Consider the following 18,920-nt stretch of genomic DNA (forward strand, 5'->3'; position numbering starts at 1 on the left):
CTGCATACATTTCGGTGTAATCTGTGATACCATTACCGACTTGTGCTGTTTCATCGATTGAAGTATTGACATCATTATTGCAGACTTCAATGAATGACGAGAGTTCATCGCGTCAGTGCAATTACTGTGGTACATCATTCACTACCACTTCAAGTGCGCGCAAACATAAAATAAGTGGTTGTTCGAGTAATTCCCAAATAATACTATTTCAGTGCAACCAGTGCAATAAACTAATTTGAAGTATAGTCCATCCACGGTAACCTCCTACTTTTCTGAAGCCCTGCTTTTCACCGGATCTACTTTAATGTCACTATGTATCCTTCCGCCGTATGTAAACAAAAACATTGCCATGTGACAAATGTCAAATGGTTTGTTTACAATCACCAGCTGTCAAAACAATGTGTGTATATATGTATATATATATATATATAAGTAATTTGAATATGATCTAAGTATACATGTATATGTTCATAACATTATTTATGATACCCAATGGTAAAAATATTAAAAAATAAGTTTGTTAGCTAAAGAAATAACATATAATTTAAAGTAAATTTTTAGGAGAATTTATAAATTTACAACATTTATGTAAGCAATAGATATCATCATTTAGTACAGTTCAACACAGTTTTCTGCATCTGAAAAAAAAAGTATTGTAAATTATACATATGGCTGTCCATCTAAGCAATCTGGAAAAGACTAAGGATTGAAGGTTTAATAAAATTAACAAATTCAGATGAAAACATTTAAAAATGAATTTTCTTCTTTTATTTAATAAACCCCTACCATTTTGCCGGTTAAGGCCACAAATAAAAATATGGTTATATACATTTTCCTGAGTATACTTATTAGACAAAATCATAATTTTATGAACAGTAAAATTGTGGTGAAGAATTGACAGTAATTTCTATACCACTTATATGCATTATTTATTTGTGGCCCTGGATGGGGACTGGCTTTTTGTTTTCCAAGTAAGTTCACTGAAAAATGAAGACACACAACAAAATAAAATGTTTCACATACACCTATACGAATCCAGAAATGAAATTTATTATTAATTTCATAATACGTGTAATATAAAGTTAATACATAAAGTTCCAGTAATCAACATACTTAATGGGAATGCATAAAAGAAAAAAAAATGTTTCAAACCCCAATACTTACAGTTGCCCAGGTGTTTATTACATACAGACCTCAATAAGCACACCCGGGTAAATCATCAAGAGGAACTGCCAGTACTTCACTGTCTCCATCTACTTGCTGTGTCGTAACCTCAAATTCTTCGCTGTCACTGTCTTCACTTGAACTATCCTCGCCGAGGTGGATGATGAGTGGATGAATGGTGCCGCTGTCTATGTGGACTTCTCTCTCCCAGTCTGCTTGAATTAGCTTCTCCACGTGATCCACACACCTCGCCCATCTAAAAAAATTAATGTATACAGTAAAACCTCTATATAAATGACCTGTTTATAGCAAAAACCACTCTATAACAAAATATGTTTGTTTCTGTCAAAACGGCATAGTAAACAATGCATGGCATGCTCTTTATTACATACAATTTTGAACTCACTCCACAAGAAACTATTTTTAAACACAACAAAACTCATTTAATGTGTTTTCCTCAACTATCAAAGCTATTATTTAATACTTGAAGTAACATGTTTTGTTTTATGTTATCTGAAAAAAAAAATTATAGTGGTTTATTCAAGATATAATAAAGCTGTAAATATTATATATGTTATCAATAAAGGCTTAGAATGCATATGATAAAATATTTATTTCATAAGTTTTGTGTTTGTTTTTGGTTAAAATTTGTCCCAGACAAAAACAGTGAGATATAGCGAAAATTTAATTTTTTGAATAGTTTTGATGATTTACTGTATATGTATTTCACTATAATAACATAACTTTTGAAAATACTAATGTGCAAGAACTACATGTGTAAATACCTATTCAAGTTCGCTAGATGAAAATATTCAAAATTCTCTACGTTGAAATTTTATCTGAATATTGAAATCTGCCTACAGCACTGAACCCACCATAACTTTAAAGTCATTGACACAAGATTAAGCATAACAGAAAGTAATATCACAATTACTAATAAATACAAAACTATTTATGGAAATGAAACAATTGCAAATGGACTGCAATTACAAAAAAAAAAAAAAACCTTGCAAATAAGTCACCACTGTTAGATCTAGAAACTACACAGATATGTATGAATCACATGGGAATAAAATTACAAACACAAACACGAACACAAACACATACATGCAACACATTTTCAAAACGACAACTACACAAATTCAAACCACTTATTTTTACCAATTGTTTTAAAACTGTATTACTGGTATATGAATATACACAAAATGATAATCACACTATACACACACTAGCACACAAAGTTATCAAAAGGAATGGTAGGACCAGGCTGCTAGGCAACAATACTTACGTATTATGTAAAAATGTATGGTAAGGGTTTTGCTGAAGCTTGAGGAATGTTCTACAGGAAAATAAAACAATTTCTACTTCAAAAGGAATACCCCATTGGTCATGCAACATGAAAATACCTCTCTGGTGTGGAAGCATCAAGAGCCTCTTTCCAGATGGCTGCAACTGCATCATTGTCAAATCTCTTGGCCCGCCCCACGTTACTATTGTAATGGTGTTTACATTGAGCCCAAACTAGTTCGATTGCATTATAGTGGCAGTGATAGGGTGGGAGTCGTAGAATTTCGTGGCCATAGTTACGAGCCAACTCGTCTACCTCATATCTGAAAAGTGTGTTAGAACAAGGTGTATACGTAATTTTTTGCAACTATCTCACTTTTAAAGAAATGCTGTGAAAAAAACGAAATAATATACCGTATTCGGGGCTTGTTTTGTTTAGCTATTCTCAGCAGCTCCACTTTCAACAAATTATTTTCATGTTTTATCCCATTCTTCTCCAGCCACGCGATCAGTGCAGCCTTGGTCCAGTTCGTTGTAGGTGTTTTCTCAACCTACGTTATGCCAACATTTAACTAAATACTCAAGTAGCTGATAAGAATTCATGACAGTAGAACCCTGTTACAATTTTACTGCTTATAAAGTTTTCCTGCCTATAATGTATTATTTTTCAAGTCCAATATTTTCCCTATAAGGACAATGTTTTTAATTCCTGGATATAATGTTTCACAAATTATGCGTTTCGTGCTTGTAATGTTCACTTCATAAAATTTTAGAAGACGAAAAAAATTAAAAGCCTTTGTCTATACTGTCTATGTATATGTGTATGTTAGCAGTTAACTGCCTGTTGACACCCTTGGAAAACAAATAAATTCATAAATTTTTAGCCATTCTGTGTGTTTTCAAATGTATTCACTTAAATCACATGTTCAAGTGGCAAAAGAACTGGACTTAAGCATTTCCACTGTAAACACTGTCGTGAATTATGACAATTTTACAGCAATGAGACAATGTGTAAGTAAAGACAAAGCAGATAGAAGCTGGAAGCACCATGATGTTAAAGAAAAATTGTTTTTGGCTTGCTACAAGCAAATTGGAGCATCAAATATATCTTTATGCAGCTTGTTGAGTCCATTGGCAATAAATCCACACTAAAAAGTACTAAATTGAATTTCCTGCTTATGTTTTTTTTTCTTGTAGCCCCTTAAAAACAAATTATAACAGGGTTCTACTGTACTTATGCAAAGCAAACATGTGTTTTGGCATATTGTCGTAATGAATTTCTAAATTTAACAAAGCATGTTAGTTTAGTGACTAGAAATTTTTTTGAAAATATTATTTTAATTTATTAAGTAGGGCAACAGAGCATTCATAAAGTGGGTCCTTTTACCAAACAAGTAATTATGTCATTTTCAAATGCTGTTTGCAATAAAAAAAATTTATTTGGTATTTCAAACCCTCTACTAAATTAGTTTGCACTACAATGTAATTCAATTACATTATATATATATATATATATATATATATATATATATATATATATATATATATATCTGTGTGTGTGTGTATTCAATTTCAGCTCAAACATTATAGTTTATAAAAATGTAGTGTAGGCATACTATTAAGATAACAATTATTGCTGGCAAAATGTATTAGTCTCGAATATTCGTACTTATACACAATAATAAACACATGTAAATTTTTCACATTACAATTTGAGCAATAAAAAGACACTGCTTTACCATTGCACATACCTGGGTGCTGTGATATGAAGCATTGTCCATTATGATGACACTGGGTTCCTCAAGATGCACCAACATGTCTTCAAACCACATCAAGAAAGTTTCCCCATTCATCTCGCCATGGTAGTCTGCAGTCTTCTGACCTGAAACAAAAAGTAATCCTGCTCCTGGCACAAAGCCAGTGCGCCCTCCAGCATTAACAACAATAAACCTTTTACCATCTCCAACAGTACGTCTCTTCGCAGATTGTAGACTCTTGTCCTGCCATGACTTTGATACAGTTCCTGAAAAATATATGAAATGGAAATGAAATACTTTGTATTGGACCACAGAACAAATTTTCAAATAAATTAATGCCTTGCCTCTCTGGAAAATCCATGTTTCATCAACAAATATGAAATTGGCACCTCTTTCTTTTTCTTCTTTATACTTTCTCAAGAAATCTATTCGCTGCAATACTATGTTTTCATTCTCTATCAAAGCTTTTCGTCCATCAACAGTTGTCCATGAAAATCCCATCTTCTTTAACAATTTATGAAGACTTGATCTTCCACCATAATAATCTATTTGTCTTTCCCTGATTTCTTTCAAAATGGTGTCGACTGTAACATTCAAACCTGTAAATTTATTGCATACATTAACAATACATGAAATAACAGAGGTACACAAAACTAAGCGAAACCACAACCCCGTAGAAGATAATTTAAGTGCACAATTTACATTTATTAAATAGTTTTAATAAACTTACATTTCAAAAATACTTTTAAATTAATTTAAATTTTGTAGTTTGCTTAGAGGAATTCTACATTGCAGTATTTTTGTCTGCAATGATATGACGATTATATTGCGCGTTTGTATTGAAGTTGTGTAAAACATTAGTATTTCAGCATTCAATTTAGCAATCAATAAGTTACAAGCTCTACACTGTGTTGTAGGTAAATGTTTTGTATCGTGTATCCCATGTGATCCCTAGATCTTTATGCATGAACCTGTACATCCTATTGATCGTGTGGTGCATGCTTTTTTTCATTTATTCAGATCAAAGATCCTGAACATAATCAAATATTGTGGTATAGCAAGAATAATTATCATAAGTTTAATAAAACATATATATTTTCATTATTATTCAACTTTAAATCATAACTCATTACTACATCACAGGTTTTTAGTTTTGGTTTTGTACAGGATTTTTAAACGTAATAAATTAGAAAAGCAAGCATCATCAATCACAGGATCAATATTTGCAGGATCATGCGATCAGGATCAATGTATCGAATCGGATACGCGATACTAAACTTTTACTGTTTTATAACCTTCTGTTACTTCATACACTAACACACAGTTTGTCTGGCTATGTTGTGTTTTCATATGATACTTCATTACAATGAAGTAGGCCTATTGTTTATAAAATAACAATACCCCTATATTTTCTAAAGGGTTAGGCAGGGCATGACACTATTTTGCAATAGAATATATATTGTACTGGACCCTGCCACACAGTACAATTTAGCCAATTAAGTATCCCAATTTTTTTTTAATAACCATGCTTGCTTAGACCACAACTCACTAATTTGTAACCAATTACTGCTAAAGCGCACAACTGGATATTATTGATACTGGAAATAGTCATTATTTAACCTTCTGATACATCATAAAAGTTGAGGTTATTTAATATGTATACTGTGTATAACGATATAAACATTACTTGTAGTTTTAGAATGTAACAATTTTCTTTCTATCTTTAACCTAACCTTAAAAGGACGTGTACCTATTTCATATGTTGCACAATATTCTATATATCAATACCATATCAATAAAGAAACCTAACAAACCACCCAAAAATGTTAAGTATTTTAAAAGGACAGATGATATCGGAAAAAAACTGAACCGGTCAATCTGCATATGGATATATGAAATGAATACAATTAAGTAGGGCCTACCCCAGTGATATTGAAACTACTCTTCAGTATCAAATTTTTACCTTCAGCGTACATCCTGTAAATTGCATTCCTGATTGCATTTACTGTGAAATCGTCGACTGTGTCAAGTGACTTTCCTTCCTGTGGCCTTTTTTTCCTCTTTTTTCCTGGTGTTGAAACTTCTTCAATGTCTTTCTTGTAGTACCTAACCAAAAAAAAAAAAAAACATTTGTCATAACACTTCCGGGGACCCGTTCACAATACGCAGTTAGGCAGTGTTCCAAATATGGCATTTTGTCACAAATATTTGCTTTGTGGTCACTAAATGGAAACATGACAGACTTTGTCCACGAAATTAATGAAGTGTTTTTTTATTTATTTTGTGATCTCCCAAACAGATGAAAAACAAATTAAATGCAAATTATAAAATCACTCCCTTATGTTATAGTTAAACCTATCATAAAGTTTATAAACATCGTTATAAACAAACGTGTATCACACCCATAAAAATACTTGAAAGTGCCTATATTGTTATTGTTAGGACCTGAGTAGGCCTAATAAGATTTTAGGTTAACTTTTCAACAGAGACGCCACATGGCGGTGTTGTCTCACACCAAAAAATATAAATTGGAAATAAAACACAAAAAAACTCGTGAAACACAGGCCGACAATACTTAGGACACAGTCGATATTTTTTTTACGTGCATGAATACGAAAAAAGCCTACTTACTTGAGAACAGTTGACTTTGCGATGTTGAGAAGAAACGCGGTCGTCTGCGTAACGTCACATTTCTTCAAGTCGCCTTTTCTAATTAAAACATATAAGTTCTGAGCGACGTTAATGATGTCCATCTGACGCTGCGACGAAGTAGCTTTCCCCATCCCGGAACCAATTACCATTACAGCAATCACAAGAACCACACAAAATATCAAAACGATAACAAATTCCATCATTACAATAGTAGATAATAAATAATATAACAAAGTTAAAATACAAAATATTAACACAAAATCCTGAAACACAAACTGTACGTTATTTCACGGTCAGTAATATATTAAAACACACTGCAATATGGCGTACAGATTGCAGACTGCAGACAAACGGCTGAAAGAGAAAACAAACAAGTGACTATTAACATTATTAATGCGCGACCACGGTTTCGGCACGTAATATTTTTTTACCGTTAACATAACGTTTTTATTTCACCAGAAATTTAAAAAAATGTTCAAACTTAACAAATACCCAAACAAATTCTTAAATACACGCGGAAAGTCAAAAAATATATATTTTGGCTATGGAACTATTTCGTTCTAATCATTGCCAACACACCACTTCTCTCACTGTTTCATTTACACACATGCGAGATCATTAATATTAATAATATTGTACATATATAGTTACTTTTTTTGTAAAATTTTATTTAACATCATTATACGGTAATTTAGTGTTAATGCATGTTTAATATGCATATGATGGAAAGTATTTTTGCAAACGAACCAAACATGCTGCATCCTGGTGTGTTTTTTCAAAGGTTCGTTTAAAAAAGTAGGAGGTTACCGTGGATGGACTATATCAATAGCTTCCATCGGCATTATAAATAATGTTCCGAGATAGTTAAGTGCAAGCATATTGAACATGATTGTTGTTTTGACACATGTATTGAACCAGTCAATGAGAATATATAAGTGAGGTTCAGCAGACAGGTCACTCAGTTCACCTCTGGCCGTGGTGTCGTGCGGGTCAGATAGTTAGACTTGCATAACATAATAGACCAGTATTTACCTATTCTTGAGAACTGGATGACATCATTACAACTATAACATCGACCTGAATGGAAGGTCCACCAACAACAGTGCAGATCCCGATGACGTCATCAACAGCTACACCTACTCTCTCAGCACAGCAGGAGATTTTGACGCGTGCAACATCTTCCACAGAGCAGACCTCGAAGTCTTCAGAAGTTAACATTTCAGCGGTGTTACAATGGTTGTCAACAGTTCCAGTGACATTGATAAAGGAAGCAGCATTCAACGGTGTTCCATCACCCTACTGTACGTACTGTGACATAATCAAAAACTTGAAATTACATGATTATGTAATACACAATAAATTGTAATAATAACTCTGAAAGCATTAAATATCAGTGCAATGTGTGTTGTATCCAGTTTATACACCATGGAAAATTTAGAAAGGCACATTTTCCCTGTGTTTTTTTGTACTTATAGTTGTGTAGAATTTATGTAATAAATTTTATGTTTGTAAAATAACTTGCAGTGTTTGATTTATAGAACCTGTTACTTTTGTGGTATTTTTAAATAACTTATTTTTGTAACATCCAGGGATCGAACCAGGACAGGAATTGGTCTAATCAATCAGTATATTGATTGCGAATTTATTTAAAGAATTTTGAAAATTTTCTTGAATTTCTTGGTCAAATAATACACATTTCCAAGATGGGGTGCATAACGACTTATGGGATTCTGGTTGGCTAAAAAAATAAGCTTTTTTCAAGACTTTAAACATGATTTATTGAAACTGTTATTTTTTGCATAAAATTAAATTTGTTTGCCTTGGCCAGGGATACAACCAAGGACAGGAATCAATCTGTATATTGATTGCGAATTTTTTTATGAATTTGGGAATTTTTCCCGAATTTCTAGCTAATTAATTGGAGTTTCCAAGATGGTGCCCAAATGTCAAGATGGCGGGTGCCACAGTAATAATAAATGATTGCTGCACTCTAGCGGGTAAAAATTAAACTACATGACGTCAATGCACTTTAGGAGCTGAAAATAAAATGGTAGTCTCTAGCATATTGAAACAATATGGCGGACGTGACGCATACCAGCGGATTATATATACCTTGGTATTGGTGGTGGGATGTTTGCCTGAGGTGGCTGCCGTGGAGGGAGGATATATTGTCATTTATTTTTTCACACTTACCGGGTTCGAACCAAGGACTTCAAGGCCTAAGTGTAATATTTTAATTAATAAATATATATATTTTTTATTTTTTCCAAATTTCTAGCATAAGAATTACGGTTTTCGAAGATGGTGGCCGAACGTAAAGTGCAACGATCTAGAATCCTATATGGTGGGTGTAACGAAAACTGTAACGATGACATCGTACTCAACCAAGATGGCGGGCGTAACGAAACTTGCAACATTTATAGAATCCAAGATGGCGACCGTAACGATATGTACAACGTTGGTTTATAAGTGTTATTTTATTAATATTTAAATAATTATTTTCTTTGAACAATTTAATTTTTTAAAATTGAAATCGGATAATAAATAAAGATTTTTAAGATAGTGGCCGTAACGGAAATTGCAACGGTGACGTATTAATCCTAGAGTACGTCAGAGGCTTATCGGTGTCTTTAAACATGGATGCTTAAGTCTCTTTTAGGATTTTGTGTTCTTTTTAAGGCAAAAGTCGTTTGAAGCTTTTCGAAATCCGAGTTTTTGAATTTTTGAGGAAGAAGACTATAATTTTTCCCGTGAAAAAGAGAATTTTTTTTAAATTTTGATTTATTTTGAGTCAACTTTGAGGAATTTTGAGTCCAAAATGACCGCCGTGACGTCAGAGCAATTGGTTATTGACCTGGCTCCAGCTTCACAAGCATGAATCCTGGCGCTGGACCGGTCAATACATACTACTTTGCGCTTAGCTCAAAATTTTGGTGTTGTTTAAGTAAAGCCTAATTACATAACGTTAATCTAGTTGTAGTGAAATTAGCCCTAATAAATATAATTTTCAGTTGATGCAATTTAATTTTTAAGCTATAAGGTGTATCACCTTGTTATGATTTTGGTTTTTTGCAAAATTAAATTGTATGGCACTATCAAATATAGTTTAAAAAAATGATATTTCAAAAGTAATGTTATCATGATAATCAAATGAGAAATAATATAATAATTTCCGTCTGTTTGTTTAAATATTGAGAGCCGTGTTTTAGTGTAAAAAGTAATGTGTGCTGCATTTCTCGCGCAGGGCCACTTCATAGAGGTGCAGGTGACGGACGGCGCCCTCTACAGAACTAAAATTCACTGCTACTTCCTGGACCAGACTCGGGTCATCAGGCCCCTGCCTAACGAGAAGAACTATCACATATTTTACCAAGTGCTAGCTGGACTCACGCCAGAGGAGAGAGGTACATCTAATGTGTGTAGTCCACACATGTTCCACTAGCTATAGGCTACCTTTTATTTAGTACACACCTATCTAAACTACCTTGTAGGCTGGGAGATGGTTTATATAATATCTACACTAAGAAGGGTTTCAGTACTTTAGGTGCATTTGAAGAAATAAATATATAAAGCAAACTATATTATCGAAGTAAATTTTTCTCAAAAAATGGTTTAAAAAGAACCAGATTATATTTGAATTATTATATTTACATGCTTACTAAAATTATTTAATTTTCACCAAGACCTGTTGCAGAGCAATAGCCCAGACAGCACATTACTGTTGAATGCTCGTTGCACTATAACATTGTGTTTTTGCTTTAGTGTGTGGTAACGTGCATACAAGTTAACAACATTCAAGCAATGTCTTAATCTACCAAGCACGTGACGTTTGAGCAATGCGTAGGCTGCACGTCTAATGCTATGCTACCAGCACATTATCGGTACCGTGCCAGCACCTTTTTGTTGCCTACGCCTTTCTAGTAAATGGCAAGCACGTTAGCAGAACATGGTCTGCACGTTTCAAGTGCATGGCGAGCATATTACCTGCAGGTTTCTAGACCATGGCAAGCATATCGACAGCATATGGTTTTCCTCTTACCCTCACATCTTCTACATATTTTGAGCACGTGGACTGCTCCTTGCCAGCACATGTGTTTTATGTATAGTTCGAGCACAAGGAGTCCGCCTGTAGGCCAGTCAATAAGAGGCAAAGTAAGCACTTTTTACCAGCAGACCTGAAAACTTGATATAAGGGTAATTCGAGGATGCTGAATTGAATGGTGTTAATGTTTTGAAATCAGACGTGAAGTTTTTGGAGAAAAGGGTTAAAAATTGGTTTGACTCAGTTTTTCTCATAATCTAGGCGTTTAAAAAAAAATGTTTCAAACAAAAGTTGTAGAGAATCAAACAATACACAAAAAAGGTTCCCAGGTCTATCTTCGTATTTGTAAACATGAGCGAGAAATATTGGAGAGAAAGTAGTAAAGTGTAATTGTAAACGTGGGGCTAGTGTGCGGGTGAGCGTACGTGTGAACTAAACACAAACGAAGGGTCTTCGGCAATTCTCGGGCCTCTCCGTCATGACTAGCCAGTGCGAGTGAGAGACGGAACCATTTGACCTCTCTTTTTTATTATCTCACGCGTTAACGTTTATTCGTCAGGTGTCGAGCGTTATATATATATATATATATATATATATATATATATATATATATATAACGGCGCGCATATACGCCGATTTATATTTATTTATTTATATCGGCGTATAAGCGCGCCGTTTTAAAATCAAATCGTGATGCTAATTAAACGTCGTTTTCTTATTTATTTTCAAAAATAGTGAACCACTAATAAATAAAAATGCAGCAATGTTTCATATTAACAGAAACTAATAGTTTCCGATACTATTTTTCTTCAGTCAAGAGTAAAAATAATGAAATAATTTTGTGCCTGAACATAAAATTAATTAATATAAATTTATGCCTCACAAAAATTTATTTGATCATCAAATTGAATGCGTATTATTTTTAAGATGTAATTAAAGATGAAAATATTATTTCTATTAAATTATGCATTTTATAAAATTTTATTGCTTTTTTTTGCTTTATTATATATTTATTTTATATCAAATTGAATACATATTTACAAAGAAGAATTTATGTCCTTACATAAAATTAATTCAAAACATACAGTAAAGGTTACTAAAAACCTGGAATAATTTTTTTGTCTAGATATAATTTTATTTCATGTTTATTATGGTATAAGAAAACAATGCATTTTATTTAGCTTCGCAGTCGTTAAAATTGCAGGATAAATTTTTAATGGGCCACAAATTAATTGTAATTTAAATTCGATGAATTTAAATTATACTACGACTGCGTGCTATTTCAAATTCAAATTTAATTACAGCAATTGAGGAGTTCTGGGGAAGAAGGGCCCATAGTGCAAAAGTGCATTTGGTGAAAAAGGCATTTTAAAATTTAACTTATCTATTAATTATGTTTACTAATAATATGAAAATTCCAATTATAATAAATGTGTTTCTTCATGTTTCTGAAGATTAATTTTTCTAATCTTTACAAGCTTTAATTTCTTACAAATAAAATATTCATATATTTATAAAAGTATGTTAAGGGCCCTTTCTCCAAAGAAGTATTATTTTGTGGAGTTTGGTTAGGTTAAGTGGCTATCTATATTCTCCAGCTCAACACAAGGCCAGAAATACAACTATAGTACCTAAAGTACAAAAATTAAGTACATTTACACATATTTAAAATATAAATACTAAGTTATTTTTACTGTCTGTAAATAATTTTCCCTATTAAGCTTATTTTTTGGAGTTAGGTTATTTGGTTGCTACAGTAGAACCTTGTTATAATGTTTTTCAAGGGAGCACAAGAAAAAAACATTATAAGCAGGAAAACGTTATAAGCAGGAAATCTCAATTTAGCACTTAACAATGTTCGAGCTTTGTACCAATGGACTCACCAAGCTATGTAAACAACTTTAATGTTAAAACCAAAGAAAGTATACTTGATACATGAATTTTCTGAAACCAGCCAACAATTTTTCAACTTCGTCTTGTTCCTTGGTAAAATTTTGTTTGTCTTTAAAGATACACTGCCACATTGTTTTGTAAAATTGTCTCACGATTCATGATGACAACATTAAGAGTGAGAACGTCTACTCCTTCGCCACCTGAAAATGTTTAATTTTGGTATTCCTACGTATGAATGAAAAAAAAAATTATTTGTAAGCAATAGAAAACACTTATGCCCTTGCTCAATGGTTGGCAACTTAAATATCGTAGGACTATGTACGTGCATCTGAATACCCACTGGAATTGCAAGGAAGAGAAGAGTTGACAAAGGGTGCCAATTGACACGTAACTATGAACATTGTGTACCTTCACTATATTGCATAAAATTGTATTTTAACAAACTTCATGTATTGTATGGCAGTTATTGTAAACATAAACATACATAAAGGAAACTTTTTATCGTAAGTGTTGGAATAATTTGGTTTTAAAACATTTTTTCCTCATTTATTGAATGTTAGAAAGCAAACATTATAAGCAGGAATTTACACTATTTATGAACGTTATATGGAGGAAATAAATTAATTGTCCGGGGGAAATATTGGGACTTTAAAAATATGACATTATAAGCAGTAAAACATTATATGCAGGAACATTATAACAGGGTTCTACTGTATATATTTTTTCAGCTCAACGCAAGGCCAGAAATACATGCATAGTACCCAAAGTACAACATTTAAGTACAGTAACACATATGAAGTACTTTTACACATACTTAAAGTACAAATTAACTTATTTTTAATGACATTATTTAATGTTTCTTGTCTACTACAAATAAACATTCACACTTTATGGATAACATTACAAAATGTAGACCATTCTTGCTACAGCCCGCTATGCCCGTGATGTTTCTTCGGCCTTCCTCTTTTCTTCTGCATAGGTGGTTCCAAATGGTTTTCCGCTTGATTATTGGGGACTGAGATGCCACAACCACCAATATTTGTTCCACTTTCTTCAAACAAATTTTCAATGAATGCTCTTGAACTTTCGCTGATGGACTTGAATAATGATGTGACATCAGCTGCCTTTTGTGAATTAACATGATTGTATGGTACAATTTATGGTTGGCGATTATGCCTTGAAGCTGTCTGTGTGAATAATGATCATTCCAGTGTTGAAAGGGCGAAGATAATGACCAGTTATAATGAGGTGAGCAGATAAGAGTTACATTAGCTTTGTACTTTATCCAAACATAGGACTGGATTTTAAAAGTTTCTGTTTTACACGTAGGCGACTTCTTGAAGCAGTTACGAAGCCCAGTTTCCGACAACTTCCCTGTCAAACAGCACTTCAAAAGGTGATGGAAGTGTTAGACATTGAACCATTTCAGTCAAATATACCATTGGTACTTCAACTGTTTCCAATCGTTTTATTTTGGTTTTCATTAAGCCAAAATTTCGGTCGCACTGAGCGAAAGAATGTCCTCTGACTGGAAACCAGTGTGTTATTTCAATATTGTGCAGTCGAGCAAAAAAGGAACAAAATGAGTCATTTTTGTGTTTTTATTCTGCCCACCAGCAGCATCAGACAACAGTATTATTTCCTTAAGTTGAGGGAACCCATGCACTTTATTTCCCAGTACTTCACTTACAAATAATGCTACAGAGTTAGGATTTTTCTTTGCCATTGTCTCCATAAATGTGTACAAGTAAGATGAGTCATCGTTATGTACATGTACGTTAAATACATACAGCCACAACAAACGTTTATAAAACTATGATGTGCAGTTTAACTTAGGAATAGGCGAATTTTGTGCATAATCAAATTCAATAACAAGTATTGTTGGATAGTTCTTGCATCTTTAACAGTATTCATTTCTTAACCTCTGATATGTTTCTGCTTTCTTTTTATGGACTCTGTATTTCAGTAAACATTCATCGTTTGGGTTGCTTGTAAGTTTTGTTTCACACTCAATACAAAAGTCACAAGCATCTGATTTTGGCTTGCTGAAGCTGAAGTTGCAACGAAGTGAAAGAATTCGTAGTAGGTTTTGTAGGCCATCTTTAATTTATTTCCTGTAGTTTTTAAAAAATAACTCTGAATTTCGGCAACAGTCAGCTTGGCATTTTCAAAATACAACCGTTCTGACTTTTGTTGCCCATAGTGACTATTTTTATGGGGTATACTTTGCAAGTGGGAAATAGCCATGTCCCACACATTAATTTTATGAGGCCTGTTAGCATGTGACCCTCTTTTTTCTTCAAATGTTTAATTTACAGTCAGCTTACCTTGAATGACACGAATTCTTTTTGCAGATACCTGGAACAACTGCAAAATGAATTTTCTGCAGACCACTTTAGCAACACCGCTTTCCTTGATAGTGTACACCCATGTGTACACTCGCTTCAAATTAGCATCAGAAGTATGTTTACAGTTTGTGGTGTTGTCCTTCACTTTCATACAACTGGCAAGAAAAGAACTTGCAGACATTTACTTCCACTTTTAAGGAATGTGTTCAAAACTTCACTTTGTTCACTAGCATTAAGTTTTTCATGACACTTATCATTGCAGCATTCACTAACAACACGAAATGTTTTAGCAGGAACATCATTGTTAGCAGTGTTCACGTACGTCTTACCAGATAGTCTTTTCTTTTTTCTCTTTTCGGACTTTCGTCCTTCCAATTTCCTTTTGAATACACCTGGGCTTTCATCACAGTTATTTGTCAACATAATTCAACACTTCATACCAACAGCAATACTAAACACAGACTCTCATAACCTCAGCACAAAAACAGTAAACAAACAATTTTGTTCTGTGAATAAAGGGCCCATAGATAACAGTACACATAGTTGCAAATAAATAAATTTCCATCACTCTGGTGTTGTTATATCTAACTAAAATTTGATGCACCGGTAGAAGACGTCATGGCGGTTAATTTAAAACATTGTGGGGAAAAAGGGCCCATAGCACTATAAGCCCTTCTTCCCCAGAACTCCTCAATTATAATAATTCAAATAATTGAAATAAATTTTGTATCGCACGGATTTGTATTGGGCCCAAACAAAATATTTACTGCCAATTTTAACTATGTGCATAGTTAAAATATTTAAAATCAAACTAAGTGCATTCTTTTAATTCACGAAATTCTGTTCAGAAATTAAAATTATGTACAGAATTTAATTCTAATAAAATTATATTCATAATTATAATTCTAAAATTACAATACGGGGCATTCAGTTGTGTTTATAATTTTAAATTGAGAATTAAAATTATTGAAAATATTATTAATAAAAAATTGGTTTTCTGTAAAGTCGGTTTACGGACGGTAGTTTAACGTGACGTCATAACAAAACAGTAGTATAGTTTGGCCGGTCCGGGCACAGGCTTCAGGCTGAGGTGCGAGGTGCCGAGCCACATCTCTGATTGTGTCGTCACGGCGGCCATCTTGGATGACCGTAACGGGATACAGCGTAACGGGACAAATAGTACCGTGACCTTGACCCCGGCGGCCATATTGGATCCGCCATCTTGGATCCGCTATCTTTAAATCGAGCGCCCCACTCTTGATGAAATTTTCGACATGGGCGCCATATTGATTTTTTTCTGTTCCACTGGAGGCCGCCATCTTGGATGCCATCGACTTTGTTTCTGTTGTTTGTTCCTAGATAGCGCCATCGTCGCTCTTGATTTTTTTTTCTGTTCTACTGGAGGCTGCCATCTTGGATACCGTCGACTTTGTTTCTGCTGTTTCTTCATAGAGAGCGCCAGCGTCGCTCTGTCTCATCCAATAAGGTCGATGTTCCATTACCTACCATAGCTATTAAGGTCCTTATAGACATATTAAATTTAATTTTTTATACAAAATACATTGGGAGCGCTGTGATTCGAACCATCGCAGCTCTGATCTCTAGGTTGGAAAACATACGCCTTTAACCGCACGGCCATCGAGACATTTACCAGACTGAGAATTAAATAAGGTATATATAAAAATAACATGAATATTCGGAGTTGCAAGTTTTTTTTAATTTGAAGTAATAATAACACCACCTGTTCGAGACAGAACCACCATCGTGTATTAAGACGTAACTGTTGCAATTATCGTTACGGTCGCCATCTTGAAAATCCGTAATTTTTATGTTAGAAAATCGGGATTTTTTTTAAAAATTATTAAAAAATTAATCAGTCGAAAAAATAATAAAAATCTTAAAAAAACACCGCTGCAATTATCGTTACCGACGCCATCTTTAAAATCCATAATTTTAATGCTAGAGATTCGAGAAAAAATCCAAAACTCATTCAAAAAATTTACTTATTAGAATACTGATTGATTAGTTCGATTCCTGTCCTTGGTTCGAAACTGCTAAGAGCAAAAAAAACAGATCCTTCCTCCACAGAAGCCACCTACAGACTGATCTTCCACCACCAATACCAAGGTATACAGTTATATACCGTCAGCTGGTATGACGACATGTCCGCCATCTTGTCTTCATCTGCTGGAGACCACCATCAGTGTGCTGATAACATGTTAGTAAAATTTTCTGGTCACCATACCTTTGTCCTCAACTGTTGGCATTGAACTTTGAACTTGACCTTGAAATTTGACCTTGAACTTGAAATTTGACCTTGACATTGACGACCATCATGGATCCGGCATTTTGCGTTCAGTACATGCTACCAGGAGCTACCACCTGCTAGAGGTCATTGCCACCATCTTGTTTTAGTCTACTGGAGGACACCATCTTGTGCATGTACTTGTCTTATAGAGTACATTACCATCATACCTGTCTAAGTTTTACTCGCTAGAGTACAGTAATCATTTATTATTACTGAGGTGCCTGCCATCTTAAAATTTGGGCGCCATCTTAGAATTGTGTAATTATTTAGCTAGAAATTCGGGAAAAATCCAAAATTCATCAAAAAATTCACTCATTAAATAATGATTGATTATATCAATTCCTGTTCTTGGTTCGATCCTTGGATGATGCAAAAATAATAATTTTATGTAAAAAAAATAATTATAATAAATTATGATCAAAGTCCTAAAAGAGACTTAAAATCATCTACTACCATCATCCTTTAAATCATTACGACCGCCATCTTATATATTTGTATATATTGACTTATTAGTTCGGGAAAAATTCCAAAATTCATCGAAAAAATCACACGTTATTTTACATATTGAATCGAATCTTGCTTCGATCTATGGACGAAGCTGAAAATAAATTTAAATACCAGAAAAGTGTCAGGTTCGAGAAATAAAACACCGCAAGTTCTTTTACAAACATAATATTTATTACACAATTTCTATCCTACTACAGGATCACTTGCGAAAGCCAGCAATCTTATAAACATTTAGCCCTGCATAGACGTGCAACGACTAATTCTTAGCTCCAACAGCTCCAAATGCTCCAACCGCTTCAAATGCTCAAAATGCTTCAACAGCTCCAAATGCTCCAACAGCTCCTAAAGGCTCCAAATGCTCCAAAATCTCCAACAGCTCCAAATGCTCCAAATGCTCCAACAGCTACAAATGCTCCAACAGCTCCAACAGCTCCAAATGCTCCAAATGCTCCAACAGCTCCAAATGTGCCAAATGCTTCAACAGCTCCAAATGCTCCAAATGCTCCAACAGCTCCAACAGCTCCAAATGCACCAACAGCACCAACAGCTCCAAATGCACCAACAGCACCAAATGCTCCAAATGCTCCAACTGATTTCAATTCCTTTTTTTTAGTATCTAACTTGACATGTTTACATGCATGACTTTATTAGTATACATTTTGGATGTCATCAACAAGGACAACAAGGACATCAACAAGGACATAAGTCACAAAGTCCGAACATTCCGCCCCCATTGTTAACTCCAGGTAACAAACACAAAGGTATATACAGCAAGGAAAAGAAAGCAATTTGTTACAGATTACATGATCTTGTTGAATTCTGTCCTAGATCATAACCATGGTCCACTGGCAAAGGGCACAGCTTAATCAGCGGACGTTGCAAGACACTTGTAGCAGTCCGGATAGTAGCCACCTGTGGGATTCGGTCTGGTCCTGGGTGAATGGCTTCAATTCGAGCGAGAC

General features: G+C 34.0%; 2 protein-coding genes across 6 annotated transcripts in view; one reads left to right on the forward strand and one right to left on the reverse strand.

The window, feature by feature from the left end:
- Positions 1-18,920, forward strand: part of LOC134527313 (unconventional myosin-IXAa) — a 651,966-nt gene that overhangs the window by 226,559 nt on the left and 406,487 nt on the right. For all 3 annotated transcript variants that reach the window (XM_063359870.1, XM_063359869.1, XM_063359871.1), the window contains exon 6: positions 10,105-10,264. In XM_063359870.1, coding sequence (XP_063215940.1) covers positions 10,105-10,264 — 160 coding nt within the window. The remainder of the gene's footprint in view (positions 1-10,104; positions 10,265-18,920) is intronic.
- Positions 414-7,121, reverse strand: LOC134527314 (uncharacterized). Of its 3 annotated transcripts, none has more exons than XM_063359874.1 (6): positions 6,840-7,120; positions 6,172-6,314; positions 4,598-4,807; positions 4,203-4,474; positions 2,866-3,002; positions 414-1,420 (listed from the first exon to the last, which is right to left on the reverse strand). In XM_063359874.1, the coding sequence occupies exons 1-6, from the start codon at positions 7,061-7,063 to the stop codon at positions 1,195-1,197; spliced, it is 1,212 nt and encodes a 403-aa protein (XP_063215944.1). In that variant the 5' UTR covers positions 7,064-7,120; the 3' UTR covers positions 414-1,194. The 3 variants fall into 3 exon arrangements, with proteins under 3 accessions (XP_063215944.1, XP_063215943.1, XP_063215942.1); XM_063359873.1 differs by having other exon boundaries at positions 4,203-4,333; positions 4,409-4,807; XM_063359872.1 differs by having other exon boundaries at positions 4,203-4,807; positions 6,840-7,121.

Source organism: Bacillus rossius, chromosome 1 (genome assembly GCF_032445375.1).
Source record: "Bacillus rossius redtenbacheri isolate Brsri chromosome 1, Brsri_v3, whole genome shotgun sequence".
Classification (NCBI taxonomy): domain Eukaryota; kingdom Metazoa; phylum Arthropoda; class Insecta; order Phasmatodea; family Bacillidae; genus Bacillus; species Bacillus rossius.

Bases quoted from the DNA above. Each gene is read 5' to 3' on its own strand.
- LOC134527314 (XM_063359872.1), bottom strand. From the start codon at position 7,063: ATGATGGAATTTGTTATCGTTTTGATATTTTGTGTGGTTCTTGTGATT. The intron at 4,808-6,171 runs GTAAAAATTTGA...ATAAATTTACAG, and splicing joins TTACAGGATGTACGCTGAAG to GTTTGAATGTTACAGTCGAC. The intron at 3,003-4,202 runs GTATGTGCAATG...GGCATAACGTAG, and splicing joins CTTCATATCACAGCACCCAG to GTTGAGAAAACACCTACAAC.